The 24388-nt window shown below is 43.0% G+C and overlaps 1 protein-coding gene across 1 annotated transcript; it reads left to right on the top strand.

Moving 5' to 3' along the window:
• The first annotated feature begins 345 nt into the window (after positions 1-345).
• Positions 346-13623, top strand: polr2a (RNA polymerase II subunit A). Its single transcript, XM_022210219.2, has 29 exons — positions 346-690; positions 1551-1683; positions 1779-1915; positions 2043-2216; positions 2324-2605; positions 2718-2879; positions 3001-3221; positions 3328-3460; positions 3576-3700; positions 4002-4212; positions 4314-4523; positions 4614-4782; positions 4899-4993; positions 5112-5315; positions 5393-5615; positions 5766-5949; positions 6090-6261; positions 6369-6474; positions 6635-6840; positions 6948-7211; positions 7369-7576; positions 7673-7773; positions 7861-7965; positions 8077-8259; positions 8365-8568; positions 8717-8903; positions 8998-9111; positions 9198-9347; positions 10053-13623. The coding sequence occupies exons 1-29, from the start codon at positions 604-606 to the stop codon at positions 11201-11203; spliced, it is 5901 nt and encodes a 1966-aa protein (XP_022065911.2). The 5' UTR covers positions 346-603; the 3' UTR covers positions 11204-13623.
• The last annotated feature ends 10765 nt before the right edge of the window (positions 13624-24388 follow it).

The raw sequence follows: 24388 nt of genomic DNA, 5'->3' as shown, positions 1-24388 counted from the left end.
TAATAAGAAAACGCACGAATCCAGGGGATTTGAAATGAATATTAATACTTTGCATGCAAAATACCCTACACACCGCCTGTTCTTTATTAATGCAACCAATAGGAATGAGCTCAGATTTGATCAATGCCCGCCTTTAGTTTCGATTTGCTGAAGAAAAATAACGTGCGCTGTAATTGGCTATACGTGCGATTAAATCAATAATTCATGTGACTGTCTTCAATAGCCAATGAACGCATTACTACAGACTTCCATGTCCCACCTTCGGAAGAGCCAGTCCCTGCGTTTTGGAGTGAGCAACCCCGTAGTAAGCACTCAGTCTATATAACCAAGCGTTGGGCGATTCCACGCTCAGAAGCGCTTAGAGCGCTCCAGAGTGTAGATCAGAAAAAGGGAGGGGGACTGATGGTGGCGAGCTTATTTAGGACCAAAATACAAATAATTCAGCTCCAAAGGCAAACGACAACAGAAGTCCCTGGAATATCGCCTTCGGAGACTTTCCGGTCACCGTTGGCGGCCTGACCAGTGTCGTGGCGACATTTTAAAGGCTGTTCCTGCTCACAAAGCGGCGTGCCGAGGAAGGACGCGTCTCTTTGAATAGACAGGATGCACGGACCGCCCTCCGGCGACAGCGCATGCCCATTGCGCACGATCAAGAGAGTTCAGTTCGGCATCATCAGCCCAGATGAGCTTGTAGGTTTTCTTTTCGGGGAGTGGGAAGTTTTTATTTATTTGTTCTCTCACAGATCACACTATACACTAATGTAGTTTCTTGATTATTCGTGTAGTTTAACATACAAAGCAAAGACGTGATTCTGTTTGCAACGGGAAAATCTTGCTGTTAGCCTAGCCTAGCTAGCTGTGTAAGGCTGGAGCTTGAGCTAACTAGCATATTGCAGGAAGTAAAAAAAAAACTTAAAGCACAACATTATAAATCGATTTATGCTACAACATGAATTAAACCCCCTCTTTACTTACGCAATGTTACCTTTAGTCCCACCAGTTAGCGGAAATTTTGGTTGCTTATAGCTATTTGTTGTGGACACTGCGTGTTTGATTTTACCACTGACCGCAATGTACACATTGGTCTGTTGTCTCACACAATTAATAAACAAAAGGTAACTCCAATAAAATCGAAATGCATTTTTTTTTAACAAGCTAGGTGTTTTTCAGGTTTAATTTATATCAGGTTCATCTGTTTAGTTTGTGTTTTACTAGGATGTTTTTTTACACATCCAGTTTCATGTCAAAGTAAGAGTTATGCGCAGAGTTTTATTTTAACTATGTTCAACAATTGTTTGATAGATTTTAATTTGTTTATATTCTGATTATTTTTTTTTACCTTTTGTTTTGACTGATTGGTGATGGTTTACTGACAGTGAGATGTGATGATCAGATCAGTGATTTAGGTTAAAAAAAAGTTAATTATTATTATTATCTATGACACATTTTATCATTGATAAGAGTTATTTATATTCTAATTCTGATCACTGATGATCAACTACTCTTTATTCTACCATCAGAAAATATTTTTATGTTGTCTTTCTTTTCAGAAACGGATGTCCGTTACAGAAGGGGGGATCAAATACCCCGAAACAACAGAAGGAGGACGTCCTAAACTTGGTGGCCTTATGGACCCAAGACAAGGGGTTATAGAGCGAAGTGGGAGATGTCAGACCTGTGCAGGTACAGTGTTATGGTCGCATGCCATGCTACAATATATCATTTATCCGGTCACTGCTGCCTGTATCATATTTTTTACATGACATTTGTTCCCTCAGGCAACATGACAGAATGCCCAGGCCACTTTGGGCACATAGAACTGGCAAAGCCAGTTTTCCATGTCGGCTTCGTAACAAAGATCATGAAGGTTCTTCGATGCGTCTGCTTCTTTTGCTCCAAGCTGTTAGTGGATTCAGTAAGTACTTTGGCCACTTTGTAGTACATATTGATAAAAACTGATGTTTTATCATAGACATGTATTTCCTTTTTTCCAGTGGCTTTTGCAGTTTTGATGCTTATATTTTCATTACTGCTACTTTTAGAACAATCCTAAGATCAAAGACATCCTGGCAAAATCCAAAGGGCAACCCAGGAAGCGTTTGACCCATGTGTATGAGCTGTGCAAAGGAAAAAATATCTGTGAAGGAGGAGAGGAGATGGACAACAAATTTGGAATGGAACAGCAGGAGACAGAGGAGGATATTACCAAGGAGAAGGTATTTGGGTCGAGTCTTTTTGACATAATTAACAAGCATTTCAGCTCTCAGCTCATCTTTGTTTTCTTACACTTGTCCCTTGACTCCCTACTGTATTCCTTGCACAGGGCCACGGTGGCTGTGGGCGCTACCAGCCACGCATCAGACGCTCTGGCTTGGAGCTGTATGCTGAGTGGAAGCATGTTAATGAGGATTCGCAGGAGAAGAAAATCCTGCTGAGTCCTGAGCGTGTGCATGAGATTTTCAAGCGCATCTCAGATGAAGAAGACATCATCTTGGGTATGGACCCCAAATTTGCCAGACCAGAGTGGATGATAGTGACTGTGCTGCCTGTGCCTCCACTTGCTGTGAGGCCTGCTGTCGTCATGCAGGGGTCTGCTCGCAACCAGGTGAATTAATATGAACCCAGTTGGAATTGTTGTTATACCTCATATTTCGCTACTGCATGCATGAAGTTCAGATCTGTGCTTGACAAAATCTGAAATAACTTGTATTTTAAAGGATGACTTGACCCATAAGCTGGCCGACATTGTTAAGATCAACAACCAGCTGAGAAGAAATGAGCAGAGTGGTGCAGCTGCTCACGTCATAGCTGAGGATGTGAAGCTGCTTCAGTTTCATGTCGCCACTATGGTGGACAATGAGCTGCCAGGCCTGCCAAGGGTATGTGTCTAATGAATGATATCTACAAGTAATGCCAGCCAAGTGTCACATTTTTTTAGCCTTGCATTTCTTGCACAGTATATTTTAGGGCTCCATTTCAATCGACTGTTTTCTTTCCCAGGCAATGCAAAAGTCTGGCCGCCCTCTCAAATCCATAAAACAACGTCTAAAGGGGAAGGAGGGGCGAGTGCGAGGTAACCTGATGGGCAAGCGTGTGGACTTCTCAGCACGAACTGTCATTACGCCAGACCCCAACTTGCAAATTGACCAAGTGGGCGTACCACGATCCATCGCAGCCAACATGACCTTCCCGGAAATTGTCACACCCTTCAATATTGACAGGTACATCAGAGTAGTTTGGAAATTAAACTTCATGTAATGTGTATTCTAAAATCATTTTACCATTCAGATTGAAAGTCAACTAAGTTTTTCTGGTGGCATTTATCAGATTGCAAGAGTTGGTGCGAAGAGGCAACAGCCAGTACCCTGGAGCCAAATACATCATCCGTGACAATGGAGACAGAATTGACCTGCGATTTCATCCTAAACCAAGTGACCTTCATCTGCAAATTGGCTACAAGGCAAGTTGAAAAACGTATAAAAAATGCTACCGTGCAACCTGTATGGAATGTGTTTTTTAGGACACTTTATGTATTTTATTTTACTCCCGACTAAAATAGATTTTTCTCTGTGTAGGTGGAAAGACATATGTGTGATGGAGACATTGTCATCTTCAACCGGCAACCTACACTACACAAAATGTCTATGATGGGACACAGGGTTCGGATTCTGCCGTGGTCCACATTTCGTCTCAACCTCAGGTAACAAATGAAAATCTGACTTTATAAATGTGTTCCTTTTAAAACAGGCTGTTACTTGTTACAGACATTGTTTAATACTTGTTATAGAAGCAGTGTAACAACAGCTGAAGTCAAGATTTGTTGACATGAATTCATGTTCAAATCTTCAGTTTTGCTTTAGTATCTGAAACTCCTCATTTATATCCTAGCAATTCTTGGACTGTATAAGTCTGGTCTTAATGCACGCTCCTATCACTGTCAGGGCTCTGATAAGAGTTAGAAATGTGGTGTAACATCACTAACATTCTCTGTCTCCATTCAGTGTCACCACACCATACAATGCTGACTTTGATGGGGATGAGATGAATCTCCACTTGCCTCAGTCCCTTGAGACGAGGGCAGAGATCCAGGAGCTGGCCATGGTGCCACGTATGATTGTGACACCCCAGTCCAACAGGCCCGTCATGGGTATCGTGCAGGACACCCTCACAGCTGTTCGCAAATTCACCAAAAGAGACGTCTTCTTAGAGAGGGTAAGCAGAATCGCCTCACCAACAGCTGCCCCTTTGAGTGACATGAAAACGTCTTAAATGCTCACTGACTTTCCATTCCCTGTGTATTTTCCCTGTGACAGGGTGAAGTGATGAACCTGCTCATGTTCCTCTCCACCTGGGACGGGAAAATGCCTCAACCAGCGATCCTCAAACCCCGCCCTTTGTGGACAGGCAAGCAGATCTTCAGCCTCATCATTCCAGGACACATTAATGTGATCCGCACGCACAGCACCCACCCCGACGATGAGGACAGTGGCCCTTACAAACACATTTCACCTGGTGACACCAAGGTACAAAGCCCTGAATCACATGTATTGATTAAAGAATGAAAATTGATTCTAATCCAAGTTGCCTGACGCAAACTTTTTTGTTTTTCACAGGTTATAGTGGAGAATGGTGAACTGATCATGGGCATCCTGTGTAAGAAGTCCCTGGGAACCTCAGCTGGGTCTCTTGTCCACATCTCCTACCTGGAGATGGGTCACGACATCACCAGACTCTTCTACTCCAACATTCAGACTGTGGTCAACAACTGGCTGCTCATTGAGGGTAAGAAATCTGAAGTGGACACACATTATTTTTACTACATTTTTTTGTCTTTGCAATTAATCCTCTATTTTGTTTGCGATTTAAGTCTCATGACAAACCTCATGTTATATAAACAGGTCATTCCATTGGTATTGGTGACTCCATTGCTGATGCCAAGACATACCTTGACATCCAGAATACCATCAAGAAAGCCAAACAGGATGTGATAGAAGTAAGAACAATATTTGTATCGTCACCAGCACCTCTAAAGCTCACAGAAGGATTCATGCTAGGCCATTCCAACACATTTGTACAGGGTTATACGTCTAATAATGCTTTTCATGTGCTAGGTCATCGAGAAAGCTCACAACAACGAGCTGGAGCCCACTCCTGGTAACACGCTGAGGCAGACCTTTGAGAATCAGGTGAATCGTATCCTCAATGATGCTCGTGACAAAACAGGATCCTCTGCCCAGAAGTCTCTGTCCGAGTACAACAACTTCAAGTCCATGGTGGTGGCTGGATCGAAGGGTTCAAAGATTAACATCTCACAGGTAAGAGTCCACCAGTCCATCATTACTTTAGAGGAGGAGAAGCAGGACTGACAACACTTGGTTTGCCTTTCCTCCAGGTTATTGCTGTGGTGGGACAGCAGAACGTGGAGGGTAAGCGAATCCCCTTCGGCTTCAAACACCGCACCCTGCCTCATTTCATTAAAGATGACTATGGCCCTGAGAGCAGAGGCTTTGTGGAGAACTCCTACCTGGCTGGCCTGACACCAACAGAGTTCTTCTTCCACGCCATGGGAGGCAGAGAGGGTCTGATTGATACAGCTGTCAAGACAGCCGAGACTGGTTAGTCCAAGCAGTCTTTGAAACACGGAGAGTAGAAAAACAATACAGAGTAGTTTGTAGAAATTAAGTTGAAAATGTAGCACTTATTAGACTTAAATATAGAAAAAGTTGTTCAGAGTTAACAAAAGGGATTCCAATTCTATGCTCCAGGTTACATCCAGCGTCGTCTGATCAAATCTATGGAGTCTGTGATGGTGAAGTACGATGGCACGGTGCGAAACTCCATCAACCAGGTGGTACAGCTGCGCTATGGTGAGGATGGCTTGGCAGGAGAGAATGTAGAATTCCAAAATCTGGCAACACTGAAACCCTCACACAAGGCCTTTGAAAAGAAGTAAGTCCCATGCCTGCTTATGTATGTGCTCCATCATAGAATTCAAATATATTTTGTAATGGTGTTTTTAGTGACATTTAATATTGATACGTGGAGCCTGTTTTAAAAAGTGGTTTAATGACGTCATCTGCTCTGTCTAGGTTTAAGTTTGATTGCACCAATGAGCGAGCACTGAGGCGGATGCTGCAGGAGGACGTTGTAAAAGACGTCCTGACCAATGCCCATGTACAAAGTAGTTTGGAGAGGGAGTTTGACAAGATGAAGGAGGACAGGGAGATCCTGCGAGCAATTTTCCCCACTGGAGACAGTAAGGTGTGTGTGAACAGAACTTCAGACAGACCTGTGCTTTTTAACAGTACCTTAGATTCTGCAAAGCAAAATCAAAACTGCTCGTCTGTCATATTTCTTCTCACCTGCAGGTGGTGCTGCCATGCAACCTGGCAAGAATGATCTGGAACGCTCAGAAGATCTTCCGTATCAACACTCGCACCCCAACAGACTTGAACCCTCTCAGGGTGGTCGAGGGTAAGGTCAAAGATGACAAATCCCATTAAGTGTTGAAGATTAACCATTTATTTAAAGTTTGTGAATCATATGGTGATGTCTTTGGATGTAGAATTTGAGCTTCCTTTTTTTTTTTTTTTTTTAATAGCACGCAATGTTGTATGTGTGTTTGCATCCGCAGGTGTTCATGAGCTGAGCAAGAAACTTGTCATTGTGAATGGGGACGACCCTCTCAGCAGACAGGCGCAGCAGAATGCCACTCTGCTCTTTAACATCCACCTGCGCTCTACGCTCTGCTCCAAACGCATGACCGAGGAGTTCCGCCTTTCCACAGAGGCTTTTGACTGGCTTCTAGGAGAGATTGAGACCAAGTTCAACCAGTCCATTGTAAGTTTTGTGTATTGATGTGTGCGTTTTAAGAACTGTCTGAGCTTAACATTGAACCTCTGAGATTCCTGGATTCACTGAAAAATACCACGTTTTTGTCATTCCAGGCCCACCCAGGTGAAATGGTTGGTGCTCTAGCCGCTCAGTCACTGGGAGAGCCAGCCACCCAGATGACCCTGAACACTTTCCATTACGCCGGTGTGTCAGCCAAGAACGTCACACTGGGTGTGCCCCGTTTGAAGGAGTTGATCAACATCTCAAAGAGGCCCAAGACCCCCTCGCTGACTGTGTTCCTGCTGGGTCAGGCAGCACGTGACGCCGAGAGGGCCAAGGACATCCTCTGTCGACTGGAGCACACCACTCTGCGGAAAGTAAGAAAGTTATTCAATAGTTTCTTCTATTGTAGTTCCATTTTTACAGTATGGTAAAGAAGCTATAGTTGTTTTTGCCATTTTTTTCAGTGCAATACCAGAACCATAATAATTTCTAGTTTACAACCTGGGATTTAAAATGAGCCTTTTCTCTCAGGTGACAGCCAACACCGCCATCTACTACGACCCCAACCCGCAGAACACTGTGGTGGCCGAGGACCAGGAGTGGGTGAATGTCTACTATGAGATGCCTGACTTTGACGTAACGCGCATTTCACCGTGGCTTCTGCGCATTGAGCTCGACCGCAAGCACATGACCGATCGCAAACTGACTATGGAGCAGATTGCGGAGAAGATCAATGCAGGTGGGTTGAGCAAACTTTTTTTTTTTTTTTAGGTGTTTTAACAGAAACAAGGTAGGTTTCCTTAATGGCACTGGTTTCTGTGTGTTTCTCTACAAGGTTTTGGAGACGACCTGAACTGCATCTTCAATGACGACAATGCAGAGAAGCTTGTGTTGCGAATCAGAATCATGAACAGCGACGAGAACAAGTTCCAGGAGGTGAGAAAATTGTATTATATACAATTACAATTAATGGACTTTTGTCGTTTTTTAATTTAAATTCTAAATAACTGTTTTGTTGTGTAGGATGAGGAGGTGGTGGACAAAATGGACGATGATGTGTTTTTGAGGTGCATCGAGTCCAACATGCTGACAGACATGACCCTGCAGGGCATTGAGCAGATCAGTAAGGTAACGGAGTGGAAACAGTGACGGACCAATCATAATATTCCTACTTCAAGATGACTACTACAAAAAAGGCTGCTTGTTGCTGTTAGTTAAATGTGAACTCTTCTGCTTCAGGTGTACATGCACTTGCCCCAGACTGACAATAAAAAGAAGATCATCATCACAGAGGATGGCGAGTTCAAAGCACTGCAGGAGTGGATCCTTGAGACAGATGGAGTAAGCCTCATGAGAGTCCTCAGCGAGAAGGATGTCGATCCCGTCAGAACCACCTCCAACGACATTGTGGAGATCTTCACGGTACAAATGCATAAAAATAGCTTGGTCTCAACAAAGGAATCGAAGTGTTTTGTTTTTTTATATATATATATTTTTTATCTACCCTTACTTCTCTTTGTTTCATAGGTTTTGGGAATTGAGGCTGTGCGAAAGGCACTGGAGAGGGAGTTGTACCACGTCATCTCCTTTGACGGTTCCTACGTCAACTACCGTCATTTGGCTCTGCTCTGTGACACAATGACCTGTCGTGGTCACTTGATGGCCATCACACGTCACGGCATCAACCGTCAAGACACAGGACCACTCATGAAGTGTTCCTTTGAGGAGACGGTATGACAATAATTACTAGTTACCGGAATTATTTTTCCTTAGAATAGTCTCGTTTGTCGAAACAGTTTTAGTTGCAGATTTTTATTTTTTTTAAATGACCTGATTTCGTTTTCTCAATTCCTTTTTTTTTTTGCGTTCTCTCCTCCAGGTGGATGTGTTGATGGAGGCATCATCCCATGGCGAGAGTGATCCCATGAAGGGTGTGTCGGAGAACATCATGCTGGGCCAGCTCGCCCCAGCAGGGACAGGCTGCTTTGACCTGCTGCTGGATGCTGAGAAGTGTAAATACGGCATGGAGATCCCTACAAACATACCTGGCATCAGCGTGGCTGGATGTAAGTGTGGAAACATTTGTTGGATACAACGATGAACTTTTGTTACAGTAAATACAAGTATGATATTTATGCCCTGTGTCCATGCTATATTCAGCCACTGGAATGTTCTTTGGCACTGTGCCGAGTCCCATGAGTGGCATGTCGCCTGCCATGACCCCTTGGAACACAGGAGCTACCCCGGCCTATGGCGCCTGGTCCCCCAGTGTTGGTGAGTACACTCCTACATTGCTTTGGCTCTTTCCTTTTTTATTGGTTTTCATCCACTGAGGTTGGTTGTCTTTTCCTGTCCTCCAGGAAGTGGAATGACCCCTGGAGCAGCAGGTTTCTCTCCCAGTGCAGCATCAGATGCAAGTGGCTTCTCTCCAGGTTACTCCCCACGCTGGTCTCCCACTCCTGGGTCTCCAGGGTCTCCAGGACCTGCCAGCCCATACATCCCATCTCCAGGTTAGACACTGCAGAAAGCTTTGTTTTTTACATTCATTTGTTTGAGGGGCGATACTAAAGATGAATGGGATAGATTTTTTTTTTTATCCAGTAGGTGTCGCCATGAATCTTTTCCAGTATTAGGATAATTACTTTTTCTATCACAAGTTTTCTACACTGATGTTTCAGGTATAAAAATGGAGTATTATCTTCCTAAATATGGACTAACTTATTTCAAGAACAGAAATCTGAACAATGGATAAAGCCAGGTTTTAAATTTTGTATTTCCGTTTATTGACAGGTTAGTCAGAAAGTTTTTCGAAATATCATGTTCTATGAATCAGGCTATAAATGATACATGAACAAACACTTCAGTAAAATTTTTCAGAATAAAGTAGGTAGGGTAGTGAGTGCTTTTGAAGTGGAGATTTCTGTCTTGGAGCTTGAGAAAATGTACAGGTATGCAACATAAGATTACATACTTTTTAAAATTTACATAGTTATTTAACTGAAAAATATGTTTGTAGCATGTAATAAAAATATATTATTGAAAGTAGTATGAAGTTTTTCTTGTTTACTGATTACTTATATTTTCTTATATTTATTATATTCTCACATCTGGTAAGCTTTTTTCCTGCTTTTGCGTATAATATGAGAAGTAATCGTGGCCATAAGATGATGTTTGTGTCTTTCCCACTGAATTTAATGGCTGCTTTGCTCTTTTAGGTGGAGCCATGTCACCAAACTACTCGCCCACCTCCCCCGCCTACGAGCCTCGTTCTCCAGGCGGCTACACCCCACAGAGCCCGGGCTACTCCCCGACATCACCCTCCTACTCCCCGACTTCTCCCTCCTACTCGCCCACCAGCCCCAACTACAGCCCGACATCTCCCTCCTACTCCCCCACTTCGCCCAGTTACTCCCCGACCTCCCCCTCCTATTCGCCCACATCTCCTTCTTACTCCCCAACGTCTCCCTCCTACTCCCCGACCTCCCCGTCTTATTCTCCCACCTCCCCCTCCTACTCTCCCACCTCGCCGAGCTACAGTCCGACGTCGCCAAGCTACAGCCCGACGTCGCCCAGCTATTCACCCACCTCGCCTTCCTACTCGCCCACTTCACCCTCTTATTCTCCCACATCTCCATCCTACTCTCCCACCTCCCCGTCGTACTCCCCCACCTCGCCTTCCTACTCGCCAACCAGCCCAAGCTACAGCCCCACGTCGCCCAACTACACCCCCACCTCACCCAGTTACTCCCCTACCTCCCCTTCATACTCCCCGACGTCACCCTCTTACTCCCCAACTTCCCCCAACTACACCCCAACCAGCCCCAACTACTCCCCCACCTCTCCCTCGTACTCCCCCACATCTCCATCCTACTCCCCCTCCAGTCCACGTTACACCCCACAGTCGCCCACCTATACTCCCAGCTCGCCTTCATACAGCCCCAGCTCCCCATCCTACTCCCCCACTTCACCCAAATACACCCCAACTTCTCCCTCATACAGCCCCAGCTCCCCGGAGTACACCCCCACCTCACCCAAATACTCCCCGACCTCGCCAAAGTATTCCCCAACATCACCGAAGTACTCGCCCACTTCTCCCACCTACTCCCCTACGACTCCAAAATACAGCCCCACCTCTCCCACCTACTCCCCCACCTCCCCAACCTACACCCCGACCAGCCCCAAATACTCTCCCACCTCCCCTACTTACTCCCCAACTTCACCCAAGTATTCCCCCACGTCTCCTACATACTCGCCAACTAGTCCCAAGGGCTCCACATACAGCCCCACCTCCCCCGGCTACAGCCCCACCTCACCCACTTACAGCCCGGCCATCAGCCCCGATGACAGCGACGAGGAGAACAACTAATGAACCACGGCGGAGAAGGAGGGGCAGCTGAAGCAACCCTTTCACCTCGTGGTTGAACAACTGAAGGACAGCACCTTTAACCAGCTGGAGGCGGTGGTGTCTCTTGCCGCAGGTTTCCCAGCTGCGATCTTTTCTCCGAGGAAATCTCAGCCTCGGGATCTGTGTCTTCACCATCCTGAGGGAGCTGCCCCCCCACCTTTTACTCCGCAAAATGTTCTAAACTATTATGTGAAACTTGAACAGCTTTGCCTGAAGGAAAAAAAAAAAGGCTGCCTTTTGAAATAGTTTTTTAATTTTCACTTGGGGTGTCGAAGCAAAACTGAGAATCCCTAAAGGGAATGAAAAGGAGAGGAAGGTGTGGTGAACATTTAAGGGGGAGGAAAAGTCCCTTTTTAACTTTATAGCGTACTGCATCCAGTCTCTCTCTCTCTCATTCTCTAAATGTTGGGTGTGTAGTCGTTGCTGGAAAGCATATATATTGCCAAATGCCTTTCTGAAGAGTGGATTGTATTCATTACTAAAGCATAAGCTGTAAAGAGAATCAAGGAGGTAATGTTTAGACTCTGTTTACTGCATATTTCACCAAGTTGTTAGACCTTTTGCTGCTTTTGTAAAAGTTTCTGCCAGTTTTGGGGGCATTTTTGTGGATGAAAAATAAGATGGAGCATGAGTGTGATATACTAAAACAGTGGGTCAAATTGTCTAAAGAAAAAACTTGGGTTCATAAGCAGAAATACATTCATTCTAGGAGAGAGAAACTGGTTTGCAGGGACAAGATACTTCACTCTAAACATCACCAACTACATAAGTCTATGTACCTGTCGCCCTCCCCTCTTCCTCCTTCACACCCCAGAGACCTGAAAGATGTCACAAAAACACTTACCAGCATTCTCTTGCCCCTTACCATTTTGGAGACTTGTGCATCAAAAAAAAACAAAAAAACACTTTTCCAGATAGTAATATTGACACTCTTGATTGAAAGATTTCTATTACAAATAGTCTGAATTATTCTGTCTTTATTTTGATGTAGGAGGAAATGGGGCACACATGGATGCTAGTTTGGCCTTGCTGCTTTTGTCATTGTTTGCATGAGTAGCACATGTTAATGCATTTTAATCAAACTTTAGGTTGACTTTATTTTTTTTTTAAATCCCTCCAAGTTTTTTGCTAATCTTTGTCCCATTTCTGATAGCTCAAGTGTACACAAGTTTATTTGGACTATTCAGTTTATTTAAGAAAGAAAGTTAACTAATATTCTGTGTGAATATGACTAGAGAAAAATTAAGAATTTAATTTTTTTTGGGGCTTTTCTCTCGTTTGCTTTTGGTGACTTTGTGAACTTGTTTGCAGGAGGCTAATATACATTATACTGTGGATGAAGGGGCAGGGCATGGGAGGGAGGGGAGTACTTTTTCTTTTCGCTGCCGTTCTCCCCATCGGCCTTAAGTTTTTTGCTGCAACTGCGCTTTTTACTTCTGGTTGTACAACATTTTGCCACCAGGTTGTGATGTTGCTTCAGTCAAAAAGTAGAAGAGCAAAAGGTTCAGTGTTAAATTTGGTGTTTTCACATCTTGGAATGGCCTTTCTCTTCACTACAGTGAAACTTTTTTCTTTTTTTTTTAGCAGAGATCGTCCAAAGAAACAGTGCTTTTGGGCTCTCTTAAGAAACCTTACCCACTACATTAGTGTGAACTTTCTTTTCAACTTTGACTGTGTTAAACGTCTGTACGCCAGATGAGAATTGAAAAAAAGTTTTCCTTTCCTTGTTCCATATGATCATTTAACACGGTTTGAGTGCTTTGGACTAGCTGGGTCTCCTCCCTCTTCATTCACAAGTAATTCTTTCTGAAATCAGTGTTTAATTTTTTTTCTACCAGTGTATGTACCTGTGACGAGGGGAATCATGGGGAGGGGTGGGGAAGATATTGACTGGGAGTCCTGAAGTGAAAAGACTGTCTTAGGGTTCTGTTCTGAAAATCGTTAAATGATTTGTCTAAATTTGTCAAACGCTGCTTCCCAGTTAGTCTTGAATTTACGGACTGCATCCTCTGGCCTTTTGACATGAAGCAGGTTTGGGAATTGCACTTAGTAAATATTGTGGTGGACTTCAATGCCAGACATTGTGATATTTTGGTCCACTATGCTTCGTCCGATCCTGTTGTCTTAAATGTGTGCTGCCCAGTCTGTTCAGGACATCAGGACTCCCAGGCGAATGAATGTCTGTTTGTATGCGTGAGCAGTTTGTGTACGTCCTGAGGGCGATGCAGGGTTTCAAGCTGAGGAAAGACTTTACATGTCTGGGCAAAGGAGGTTTAAATTAAATTTGCCACTGTATAGAAATCAAGTCATGATCTCATTCTCTGTATCTTTGTTCTCTTTGTTTTTTGACTTGGAAAAAACTGAATAAAAGTTTTACTATACTTGTCTGTTTAAAGTGTTTTTTTTAAACCACAGCCATAAAATAAACATAAATGTGCTAATGCGGAAAGAAATGCTACACTTTACAGTATTTGGAGGAAAGAATTATCATTTAGTAATGTGGATATTTACTTTAATACAGTACCATTCAAAAGTTTGGGATGATGTAGAAATGTACATATTTTTGAAAGAAAAGTAGTTCTTTTCAATGAAGATAACATTAAATCAGGCATGGGCAAACTACGGCCCCTGGCCCCATATGGCCCGCGTAATAATTTTGTCAATATTAGAACTGACTGCAGTACCTGACGTTTCTGTTGACCCCACTAGATGGCGCGCTCCAGACACAAGTGACCTTTGTTGGTTCATTTTCTCTTTGCAGCTACACTGAGCCCTGCGGTAACAATGAGTGGACCAAAGAAAAGAAAAGTCGACAAGTGAGTGTCAGTGTTTCAGAAGGAGTGGACTACTAATTTTTTTTTTTTGCTGAAGTCCGTTCAAAGGCTGTATGTCTTATTTGCAATGAAACCGTTGCGGTTTTTAAAGAAATACAATATCAGCCGGCACTTTCCCATGAAGCATGCTAACTACATTAGCAACCAGTCAGCCAAGAACGGACAGCTACGGTCAGAGGCTGGCAGCCAGTTTACACACTCAGCAAAATATGTTTTTCTGCTAACTGCGATTCAAGAGTAAAGCATGAAGGCAAGTTATTTGCTAACATTCAAAATAGCAAAGGCTAGCAATCCTTTCTCTGAAGGGAAGTTTTTGAAAGAATGCATGGTAGAGACAGCAGGTCTCCTGTGTCCAGAGAGCAAAAACTAATTTGAAAAAAAAAAAAGTTTATCAGCAGGACAGTTACTTGCAGTGTTGAACTAATCGACGAAGACTTAGCCAGCTCACTAAGTGAAAAAGCGGAGTCAGTCAAGCACCACCGAGAAAGGCTTGAAGTGAGCAAGCGCTGGTATTTAGGGGAGCCTGTGTATACTTGACATTACGGTAATATAGAACTGCGGGAAAACTGCTAGTTTCCACAGACTCATTCCACCTCAGTCTTGTACTAGAGCTCAACAGGAAGACCCCCACTCAATTTGGGGTCAATCTGATGTGCCATTTCAAAATAAAAGCCCTCTAAAATCTTCATATCTATAGTATATTATTGCAAAATTATGATTCATATTACAGGAAATCTGCTAGTTTCCACAGACTCATTCCACCTCAGTCTTGTAGTAGACCACTCCAGGAAGACCCCCACTCAATTTAGAGTCAGTTTGTTTTCAGATTTCTTGAAGAATCCTTTCTAAGTCAAATAAACCATTAAGCCATAACTTTTACTGGTTCTATTTCTTGTCAGTCCTGACATCAAAAACAAATCAAATCTTCAACATCTTCAATGTGCTATCTTCAGTTGGTTCCTAATGACTTATTAGAGTCTTATTCTTTACAATAATGATTAACAAAAATAATTACAATGTAAATAAAATGTAAAACAGTTACATACATTCGGATGTGCATCCATAATGAAATGCTACAATGATAATACTATAATAATAGCCATAACTTTTACTGGTTCTATTTCTTGCTCAGTTCTTTCATCAAAAATAAATAAAATCTTCATCGTCTTCAGTGGGCTATCTTCAGTCGGTTCCCATTGACTTATTAGAGTCTTATTCTTTTCAATAATAGTTAAAAATATTTACAATGTGAATAAAATGTAATTACAATGTGTACAATGTAAAATGTAAAACACTTACATAAATTAGGATTTGCATCCATAATGAAATACTAATACAGTTCACATTAAAAAGATACAGACTTGATGACATGATTAACAGCACAAGGCACACATCCAGTTGCCTTCTCTGTTTCATTGCAATTAATGCATTCTTTATTCATTACTTTTACTTACCATGGTGACAATGACACCACAGCTACTGCCATCTTGCTGAGTACGATGGTCCAGAACTCCTCCTTTCCGTTTTTTCTCAATCCAGTCTGTTTTCCCATGGCACTTTCTTCTTATTTTCCAGTAGTCGCTTTATGATAATTCATATCCAGAATTTTAAAATGTACAGGACTGAGGTGGAATGAGTCTGTGGAAACTGGGAGTTTCCCTGTAATATGAATCATAATTTTGCAATAATATACTATAGATATTAAGATTTTAAAGGCACTTTATTTTGAAATGCCACATCAGATTGACCCCAAATTGAGTGGGGGTCTCCCTGGGGTGGTCTAGTACAAGACTGAGGTGGATTGATTCTGTGGAAACTAGCAGATTTCCTGTAATATGAATCATAATTTTGCAATAATATACTATAGATATGAAGAATTTAGAGGGCTTTTATTTTGAAATGGCACATCAGATTGACCCCAAATTGAGTGGGGGTCTTCCTGTTGTGGTCTACTACAAGACTGAAGTGGAATGAGTCTGTGGAAACTAGCAGTTTTCCTGTAATATGAATCATAATTTTGCAATACTATCAGGGTTCTCGCCAGCGCATTTCAGCATAACGGCCGTTACGCTGTCATAACAGCCCGTTAAGCTGTCAGTTTAAAAGATTACGCCGTGATTAGGGCCGCTACGCCAGCGCATTTCAAAGATTATGCTGTTATGAGAGTGTGTGGCTCCGACATGAGAGAGGGAGAGAGAGCAGCGTGTGTGTGTGGGAGAGAGCGAGCTGTCCAAGCGACCTTGAATGCAGCGCGAGCGAGAGAGACGGCAGTCGGTTTGGTAGAGGAGGAGAGAAGGTGTGTAGTTGCTGGGTTGGCGGTACTGTGCGGTTCAGCCACTGTTGATGGACAATAAAGGCTGCAGTGTTCTTCGATACGGCTGGGCTCCTGTGTCTTTGCCTCTACGGCTGCTGAGGAAGTGAAGGGGGTTAACCCCGGGCTTCCTGACCACGGTCGGGGGCGAATAGGAAGGGTTAACACTGTGATTAGGGCCACCGCGCTGTTATTTTGACAGATAACGCCATGTGCGTTTGTTTTATCGACTGGGTGCCTATCCAGGTTAATTTATGTCTCCCCACCTCAGCTGTACTTTCCTGTCGATTGACCCGTTCCCGTCTATTGCGCGCGCACGTGCAGGAGGACCTGCCGTTACGCTGAAAAAAAGATATGAAGATTTTAAAAGCATTTTTTTAAACGGCACATCAGATTGACCCCAAATTGAGTGGGGGTCTTCCTGTTGAGGTCTAGTACAAGACTGAGGTGGAAGGAGTCTATGGAAACTAGCAGTTTTCCCACAATTCTATATTACCGTAATGTCAAGTATACACAGGCTCCCCTAAATACGAGCGTTTGCTCACTTCACACCTTTCTTAGCGGTGCTGGATTGCTTCACACCAGTCTTCAAGCTATATTCATTAACACTGGACGAAAGTAATGACATAAAAGACACTGCTCAGCTTTTAATTTTTATTAGAGGGATTAATGAACAGGGGGCTGCACAGTGGACTAGTGGTTAGCACTTTTGCCTTGCAGCAAGAAGATCCCCGGTTCAAATCCCGGGGTCTGGGATCTTTCTGCATGGAGTTTGCATGTTCTCCCTGTGCATGCATGGGTTTTCTCCGGGCACTCCGGCTTCCTCCCACAGTCCAAAAATATGCTGAGGTTAATTGGTTACTCTAAATTGCCTGTAGGTGTGAATGTGAGTGTGATTGTCTGTCTGTATATGTAGCCCTGTGACAGACTGGTGACCTGTCCAGGGTGTCCCCTGCCTTTGCCCGAGTCAGCTGGGATAGACTCCAGCGACCCTAGTGAGGATAAAGCGGTGTGAATGGATGGATTAATGAACATTTTGAGACAACGGAGGAATTTTTGACCATCTAATCCATGAAGGGGAAAACACGTGCAGAGGACTGGAGGACAGGGTGTCTGGGGTCATCCAGAGGATGAAGCTGTCGTGGTGTAAACTCGCCAATGTTACCACGGATGGATGCCAAACTCGACCGGAAAAAGGTGAAGGAGGAAAACCCTGAGCTGGATGTGGTTTTCCTACACTGCATGATCCATCAGGAAGCGCTCTGTAAGTCTGTTTTGCATCTTGATCATGTCATTAAGCCAGTCGTAAAACTCGTTAACATTATATGAGGGAGAGGGCTTCAGCATCGTCAGTTCATGAAGTTTCTTGAAGAAACTTTGACACCAGACTTTGATGCTCGGGCAAAAAAGGGAGACCAACAACACTGTTCCCACCGAAACTGAATGTGAGTATTCTTTACTTTGTCAGTATTGTCTTTAACATGTAATTCATATTAGTTTGCACAATCTCCAACCATCTGATGCTGGTCTGGCCCGTCTGTCGAATTTCAAAAGTCAATGAGCCAAAAAGTTTGCCCACCCATGCATTAAGTGAATCAGAAATCCAATCTAGACATTGCTAATGAGATAAATGACTATTCTAGCTGGAAATGGCTGACTTTTAATGGAATATCTAAATAGGGGTACAGAGGAACATTTCCAGAAACCATCACTCCTGTCTTCTAATGCTACATTGTGTTAGCTAATGGTGTTGAAAGACTAATTGATGATTAGAAACCCTTGTGCAGTTATGTTAGCACATGAATGAAAGTGTGAGTTTTCATGGAAAACATGAAATTGTCCGGATAACCCCAAACTTTTGAATGGTAGAGTATTTTGCAACAGAGGTAGGATCTACATGCATTTACTTATAGGTTTTGGGTTATTTGCCCTTGGGTTCCTGCTTCGTATCCCCACTGGACTGCTTATCAGGAGGAATAAGATTGGTCTTGCTTTACTACATTAATCAGTTACTGTTACTAGTTGAAATTTTTTAGATGGCAACATCAATTTCATGACTTTAGCCGCTTTGTAGATTTAGTTTGATCACAAAAATATGTACATAATTTTTTTTAATTATGTAAAATTTTAGATTAAGATAAGATTTAATTAAGCTTTATTTAAAATTCACAAGCTACCCCGCAGATATAAAGTAGTAAGTCAGCTTTACCAGCTTCAAGATTAAAGCAATAAACACACTATTGCATGAATAAATATAATCCAGTCTCATGAATTATAGCATTTTCAATGAGTACTTTTACTCTAAGTTTATATTTAGATGCTAACACTTTTGTACTTTTACTTATGCATAGATTTTTACGTATGACTTTTAACAGAGTATTTCTACCCTGTAGTCCTGATACTTTTACTGAAGGATGTCAGTTTATCACCACTAAGATATGTACAAGTCTGTGGACAAATGTAAGATCTTAAAGGGGACATATTATGCGAACCTCACTTTGTGAAAGTGTTCTTACAGCAGTGTGTGTTGCAGTAGCTCATTATGAGGTTCGAATTTGAAAACTGTTTTCTCCCTGCCTTGCTACACCACATTTTGTTAAAATGACTGCTCAAACGTCCGATTTTGATTTGGGTCCGCTTATGACGAAATAAGCGGATTTAACTCCTCCCCCTGACTGCGCCCACACCGAGAAGCCGAGCTCCGGGAAACGAGAGAAGAGTGGTGCTGTGAGGGAACTGCCGCTCCAGAACCCCCTGGCTGGCTGCCGGCGGCTGGGGAGATGCTCCGGCAGCCGGCCGCCGGAGCATCTCTCCTGCTAGCGGCTGCTGCCTGTGGCGGCCCACCGTTTCATCAAGGGGCGGCGGGTTCTTGGTGTGGTGGAGCTGTCGGAGATTACGGGAGCGAACTCTCCGCTGGCCGGCTCTTTTCCTCTTGGATTTGTTCCCAAGAGGCGGCTCAGTCCCTCGGTGACAGCTTGTTGGAGCTCCCTCAGTTCTTCCTCCATCTGCAGTCGGGCGAGCACCATCCCACTTCTGACACCAATGTAGCACTGAGCATGTCCTCTCCCAGAGAGGGGAGGGGGAGTGGACAGATGCGTTCATTTGCATACCTGGAAGCAGGCCCAGAAACAGCCTGTTCTGAGGAGGGCTGGTGAGAGTGAATTTTTCGACCGCTGAAACTCCGAACAAAGGATGATTTTGGGGCGAACAAACTTAAATTCTATGTTTTTGGGCTTCCGAGACCTATATGACGTGACTGAAAAATAGCATAATATGGGACCTTTAAGGTAACTGCATTTCAAGCTGAGTAGAGTATGACTATGTTTATTATCTATCTATCTATCTATCTATCTATCTATCTATCTATCTATCTATCTATCTATCTATCTATCTCTCTATCTATCTATCTATCTATCAAGACAATCTCACTTTAGTAAATCAGTACAAGCAGGTGTCAACACATAACATAATGTGAACACAACTAAACCTCTAATGTGGACTCACTCTCTTCTTGGGGGCACTCTCAGCTCACTGTATACTCATCTGGAATATTTACAGGTAAAGTGTGAACACAGAGGGTGGGTTAAATTTACAACTTGTTCACCTTATTCACAGACTCAGTTAAACAGCAGCTTAAATGCCATAAGTCCATCGGTTCAGTCATTATCAGTCCAACCTCAGCATGACCGTGCCAACCTCAGCATGACCGTGTTTCAGTGAAACAGCTGATTATGTGACAATCTGATAACAAATGACTGATAAAGCACTGCATAGCTTCAATTGTGCCAGTCCTAAAAATAACAATAAACCCTAGGGAATGGCTTTATACTACGACACAATTTGATCAATTTGTATTGTATATTTTAATTTGAATGTGCAAAGTAATGACTAATAACTAGAGCATTGAAGCCAATGTAGTGGAGTCCAATGTACAGCATTTGTCTCTAAAATAAAGTGGAGTAGAAGCTGAAAGTAGCGTAACAGAGGAGATACTCAATATACACTGCTCAAAAAAATTAAAGGAGCACTTTGAAAACACATCGTATTTCAATACGGGGAAAAAACAAACTGGATATTAGCATTAATATGGACTGGATAATGTGTTAGGAATGAAAAGTGCCACATTGTTTGATGGGAATGAAAATTATCAACCCCCCAGGAGGGCTAAATTCAAGACACCCCAAAATCAAAGTGAAAAACTGATGTGGCAGGCTGGTCCATCTTGCTGAAATTCCTTGGCAGCAACTCAAAATGGTATTCAGTAGTTTGTATGGCCTCCATGTGCTTGTATGCATGACTGATGATGCCGGGACAAGCTCTGAATGAGACGACAGATGGTGTCCTGGGGTATCTCCTCTCAGAACTGGACCAGGGCATCGCTGAGCTCCTGGACTGTCTGAGGAGCAACCTGACGGTGTCGGATGGAACAAAACATAATGTTCCAAAGGTGTTCTATTGGATTCAGGTCAGGTGAGCGTGGGGGCCAGCTAATGGCATCAGTTCCTTCATCCTCCAGGAACTGCATGAGTTCTCTTACCACATAAGACTGGGCATTGTTGTGCACCAGAAGGAATCCAGGACCACTGCACCAATGTAGGGTCTGACAATGGGTCAAAGGATTTCATCCTGATGCCTAAAGGCAGTCAGAATGCCGTTGTCCAGCCTGTAGAGGTCTGTGCGTCCCTCCATGGATATGCCTCCCCACACCATCACTGACCCACCACCAAACCAGTCACACTGAACAATGTTACAGGCAGCATAACATTCTCCACAGCTTCTCCAGACCCTTTCATGCCTGTCACATGCGCTCAGGGTGAACCTGCTCTCATCTGTGAAGAGCACAGGGCACCAGTGGTGGACTTGCAAATTCCTGTGTTGCCAGCCGAGCTCCACGGTGCCAGTCAGCGAGCACAGCGGGCACTAGAGGACGCTGGGCCCTCAGACCACTCTCATTAAATCTCTTTCTGATTGTTTGATCAGAGACATTCACACCAGTGGTCTGCTGGAGCTCATTTTGTAGAGCTATTGCAGTGCTCATCCTGTTCCTCCATGCACAAAGGAGCAGATACCTGTCCTGCTGATCAGTTGAGGACCTTCAACAGCCCTGTCCAGCTCTCCCAGACTAACTGCCTGTCTCCTGGAATCTCCTCCATGTGCTTGAGAATGTGCTGGGAGAAACAGCAAACCTTCTGGCAATGGCACGCATTGATGTGCCATCCTGGAGGAGTTGGACTGTCTGTGGAACCTCTGTAGGGTCCAGGTATCGCCTCATGCTACCAGAAGTGACACTTACCCTAGCCAAATGCAAAACTAGTGAAAAACAGTCAGACAATATTAGGAAGGAAAAAAATGTCAGTGGCCTTCACCTGTAAACTCATTCCTGTTTTGGGGGTTGTCTCATTGTTACCCCTCTAGTGCATCTGTTGTTAATTTTATGAACACCAAAGCAGAAACTGACTAAAAACCTCCTCAGTTACTTACTTGACCAGATCAGTATCCCACATGTTTCACTGATTTGATGCAATACTTAGATTAAAAAGTGTTCCTTTAATTTTTTTGAGCAGTGTACAAGTGCAGGACTTGAGTAGATGTACTTTATTGCATTGCACCACTGCTACAGGCTTCAGGGATGTGTGTAGCTTGTCACTTTCTTTTTAGAGCACAATACTACAAGTGTTTCATATTCATAGAGAGATGTTTCATTCTCTTTCACTTACAGGTAGTAAACCGTCTTCAGACTGACCTCTACCAGGAAAAGAGTCATCAAATGACGCACACAGAACGATGTGAACTTTACCACACAGAGCTCGTAAAGTAATCCATAAGTGACGCTTCAAAATCCCCACATCTGTTTTTTTCTCCTTTTCACCTTAAATAGCTTAAATGCTGTATGCTGTGTGGTGTGTGGTGTATGTGGTTTAGCATATGTAGATGTGAGACAAATACAGGAAAAGCCAACATAAAAAGTCTTTGTAAGGTTTTGTGCCACCATTGATTAAGTCAATCTCTGAAACTCTACTGGCAGAATGAACATGATTTTTTTCAAAAGATATTAGCATGTCTATATTGCCAAAAGCTTAAACATGTATACACTACCATTCAAAAGTCTGGACACACCTTCTCATTTAATGTTTTTTTCTTTGTTTTCATGGCTCTTTACATTGTAGATTCTCACTGAATTGAAACCATGAATGAACACATATGGAATTATGTAGGATATAAAAAAGTGTGAAATAAATCAAAACATTTTTTATATTTTAGAAGGGCTCTGCTTTCATTACTGCTTTGCAAACTCTTGGCATTCTCTGGATGAGCTTCCTGAGGTAGTCACCTGAAGTGTTTTTCAGTCTTGAAGGAGTTCCCAGAGATGCTGAGCATTTGTTGGCCCTTTTTTCTTCACTCTGTGGTCCATCTCATCCCAAACCATCTGGTTTGGGTTCACACAGCCTGGAGGTGTGTTTGGGGTCATTGTCCTGTTGAAAAATAAATGATGGTCCAACTAAACACAAACTGAATGGGATGTTATGTCGCTGCAACGTGCTGGTTCAGTGTGACTTCAGTTTTGAATAAATCCCCAACAGTGTCACCAGCAAAGCACCCTCACACATCACACCTCCTTCTCCATGCTTCATGGTGGAAGCATGCATGCAGAGACCATCCATTCACCTTTTCTGTGTTGCTCAAAGACACGGCAGGTGGAACCAAAGATCTCAAATTTGGACTCATCAGACCAAAGCACAGATTTCCACTGGTCTAATGTCCATTCCTTGTGTTTCTTGACTCAAACAAATCTCTTATGCTTGTTGCATTTCCTTAGTAGTGGTTTCTTAGCAGCTATTTGACCATAAAGTCCTGATTGGTTCAGTCTCCTTTGAACAGTTGATGTAGAGATGTGTCTGCTACTAGAACTCTGTGTGGCATTTATCTGGGCTCTAATCTGAGGTGCTGTTAACTTGCGATTTCTGACGCTGGTGACTCGGATGAACTTGTCCTCAGCAGCAGAGGTGATTCTTGGTCTTCCTTTCTTGGGATGGTCCTAATGTGAGCCAGTTTCGTCGTAGCGTTTGATGGTTTTTGCAACTGCACTTGGGGAAACATTCAAAGTTTTTGCAATTTTATGGACTGACTGACCGTCAGTTCTGAAAGTAATGACTGACTGTCATTTCTCTTTTCTTAGCTGATTGATTCTTGACATAATATGGATTCTATGAGTTGTCAAATAGGGCTGTCAACTGTGAACCAACTTGACTGCTGCACAACACAACTGATGATCCCAACCCCATTAAGAAGGCAAAGAAATTCCACAAATTAACCTTGACAGGGTACACCTGTGAAGTGGAAACCATTTCAGGTTCTACCTCATGAGGCCCACGGAGAGAAGAACAGGAGTGAGCAAAACAGTAACTAAAGCAAAAGGTGGCCATTTTGAAGAATCTAAAATATAAAACATGTTTTCACTTATTTCACACTTTTTGTTTACTACATAATTCGATTTATGTTAATACATAGTTGCAATGCCTTCAGTGAGAATCTACAGTGTAAAAGTCATAAAATGAGAAGGTGTGTCCAAACTTTTTACTGCTATTGTAGCTCCATGCATAGTGCAAAGCTAGCCCTAACCCTAATCTGTTTCTACAGTCTATCTTAATGTTTTCAGTTTTATTGGCAAGTTCAAGACAGTAAGGTTTTTGCCTTAGATAACCAATTATCTTGCATAAATTATCTAAAAAATACATCTCCCATTTGGTCACACCTCTTTGCAGATAAGTGGTAATCCTATTTCGCAAGAAGATTCTTCAGCTCAGTAATCTCCACCTGTGAAAACGTTGAATCATAGTTTATTCTACAGGCGAAACTGCTGAATTACCTAAGGCTCAACTGTGCTGCCCTAATGGGTGTGTTGGACTGGGGATATCCTTGAATGACTAAGAACTGTGTTGGGATCAGTTGCTTTGGTGATATTTACCAACTGCAGAAACAGTGAGCAACTTTGTGAGTCAC

This window comes from Acanthochromis polyacanthus, chromosome 23 (assembly GCF_021347895.1).
Source record: "Acanthochromis polyacanthus isolate Apoly-LR-REF ecotype Palm Island chromosome 23, KAUST_Apoly_ChrSc, whole genome shotgun sequence".
Lineage (NCBI taxonomy): Eukaryota > Metazoa > Chordata > Actinopteri > Pomacentridae > Acanthochromis > Acanthochromis polyacanthus.
Note: the sequence above shows the minus strand (reverse complement) of the source record. Positions and strands in the feature narration are given on the sequence as shown.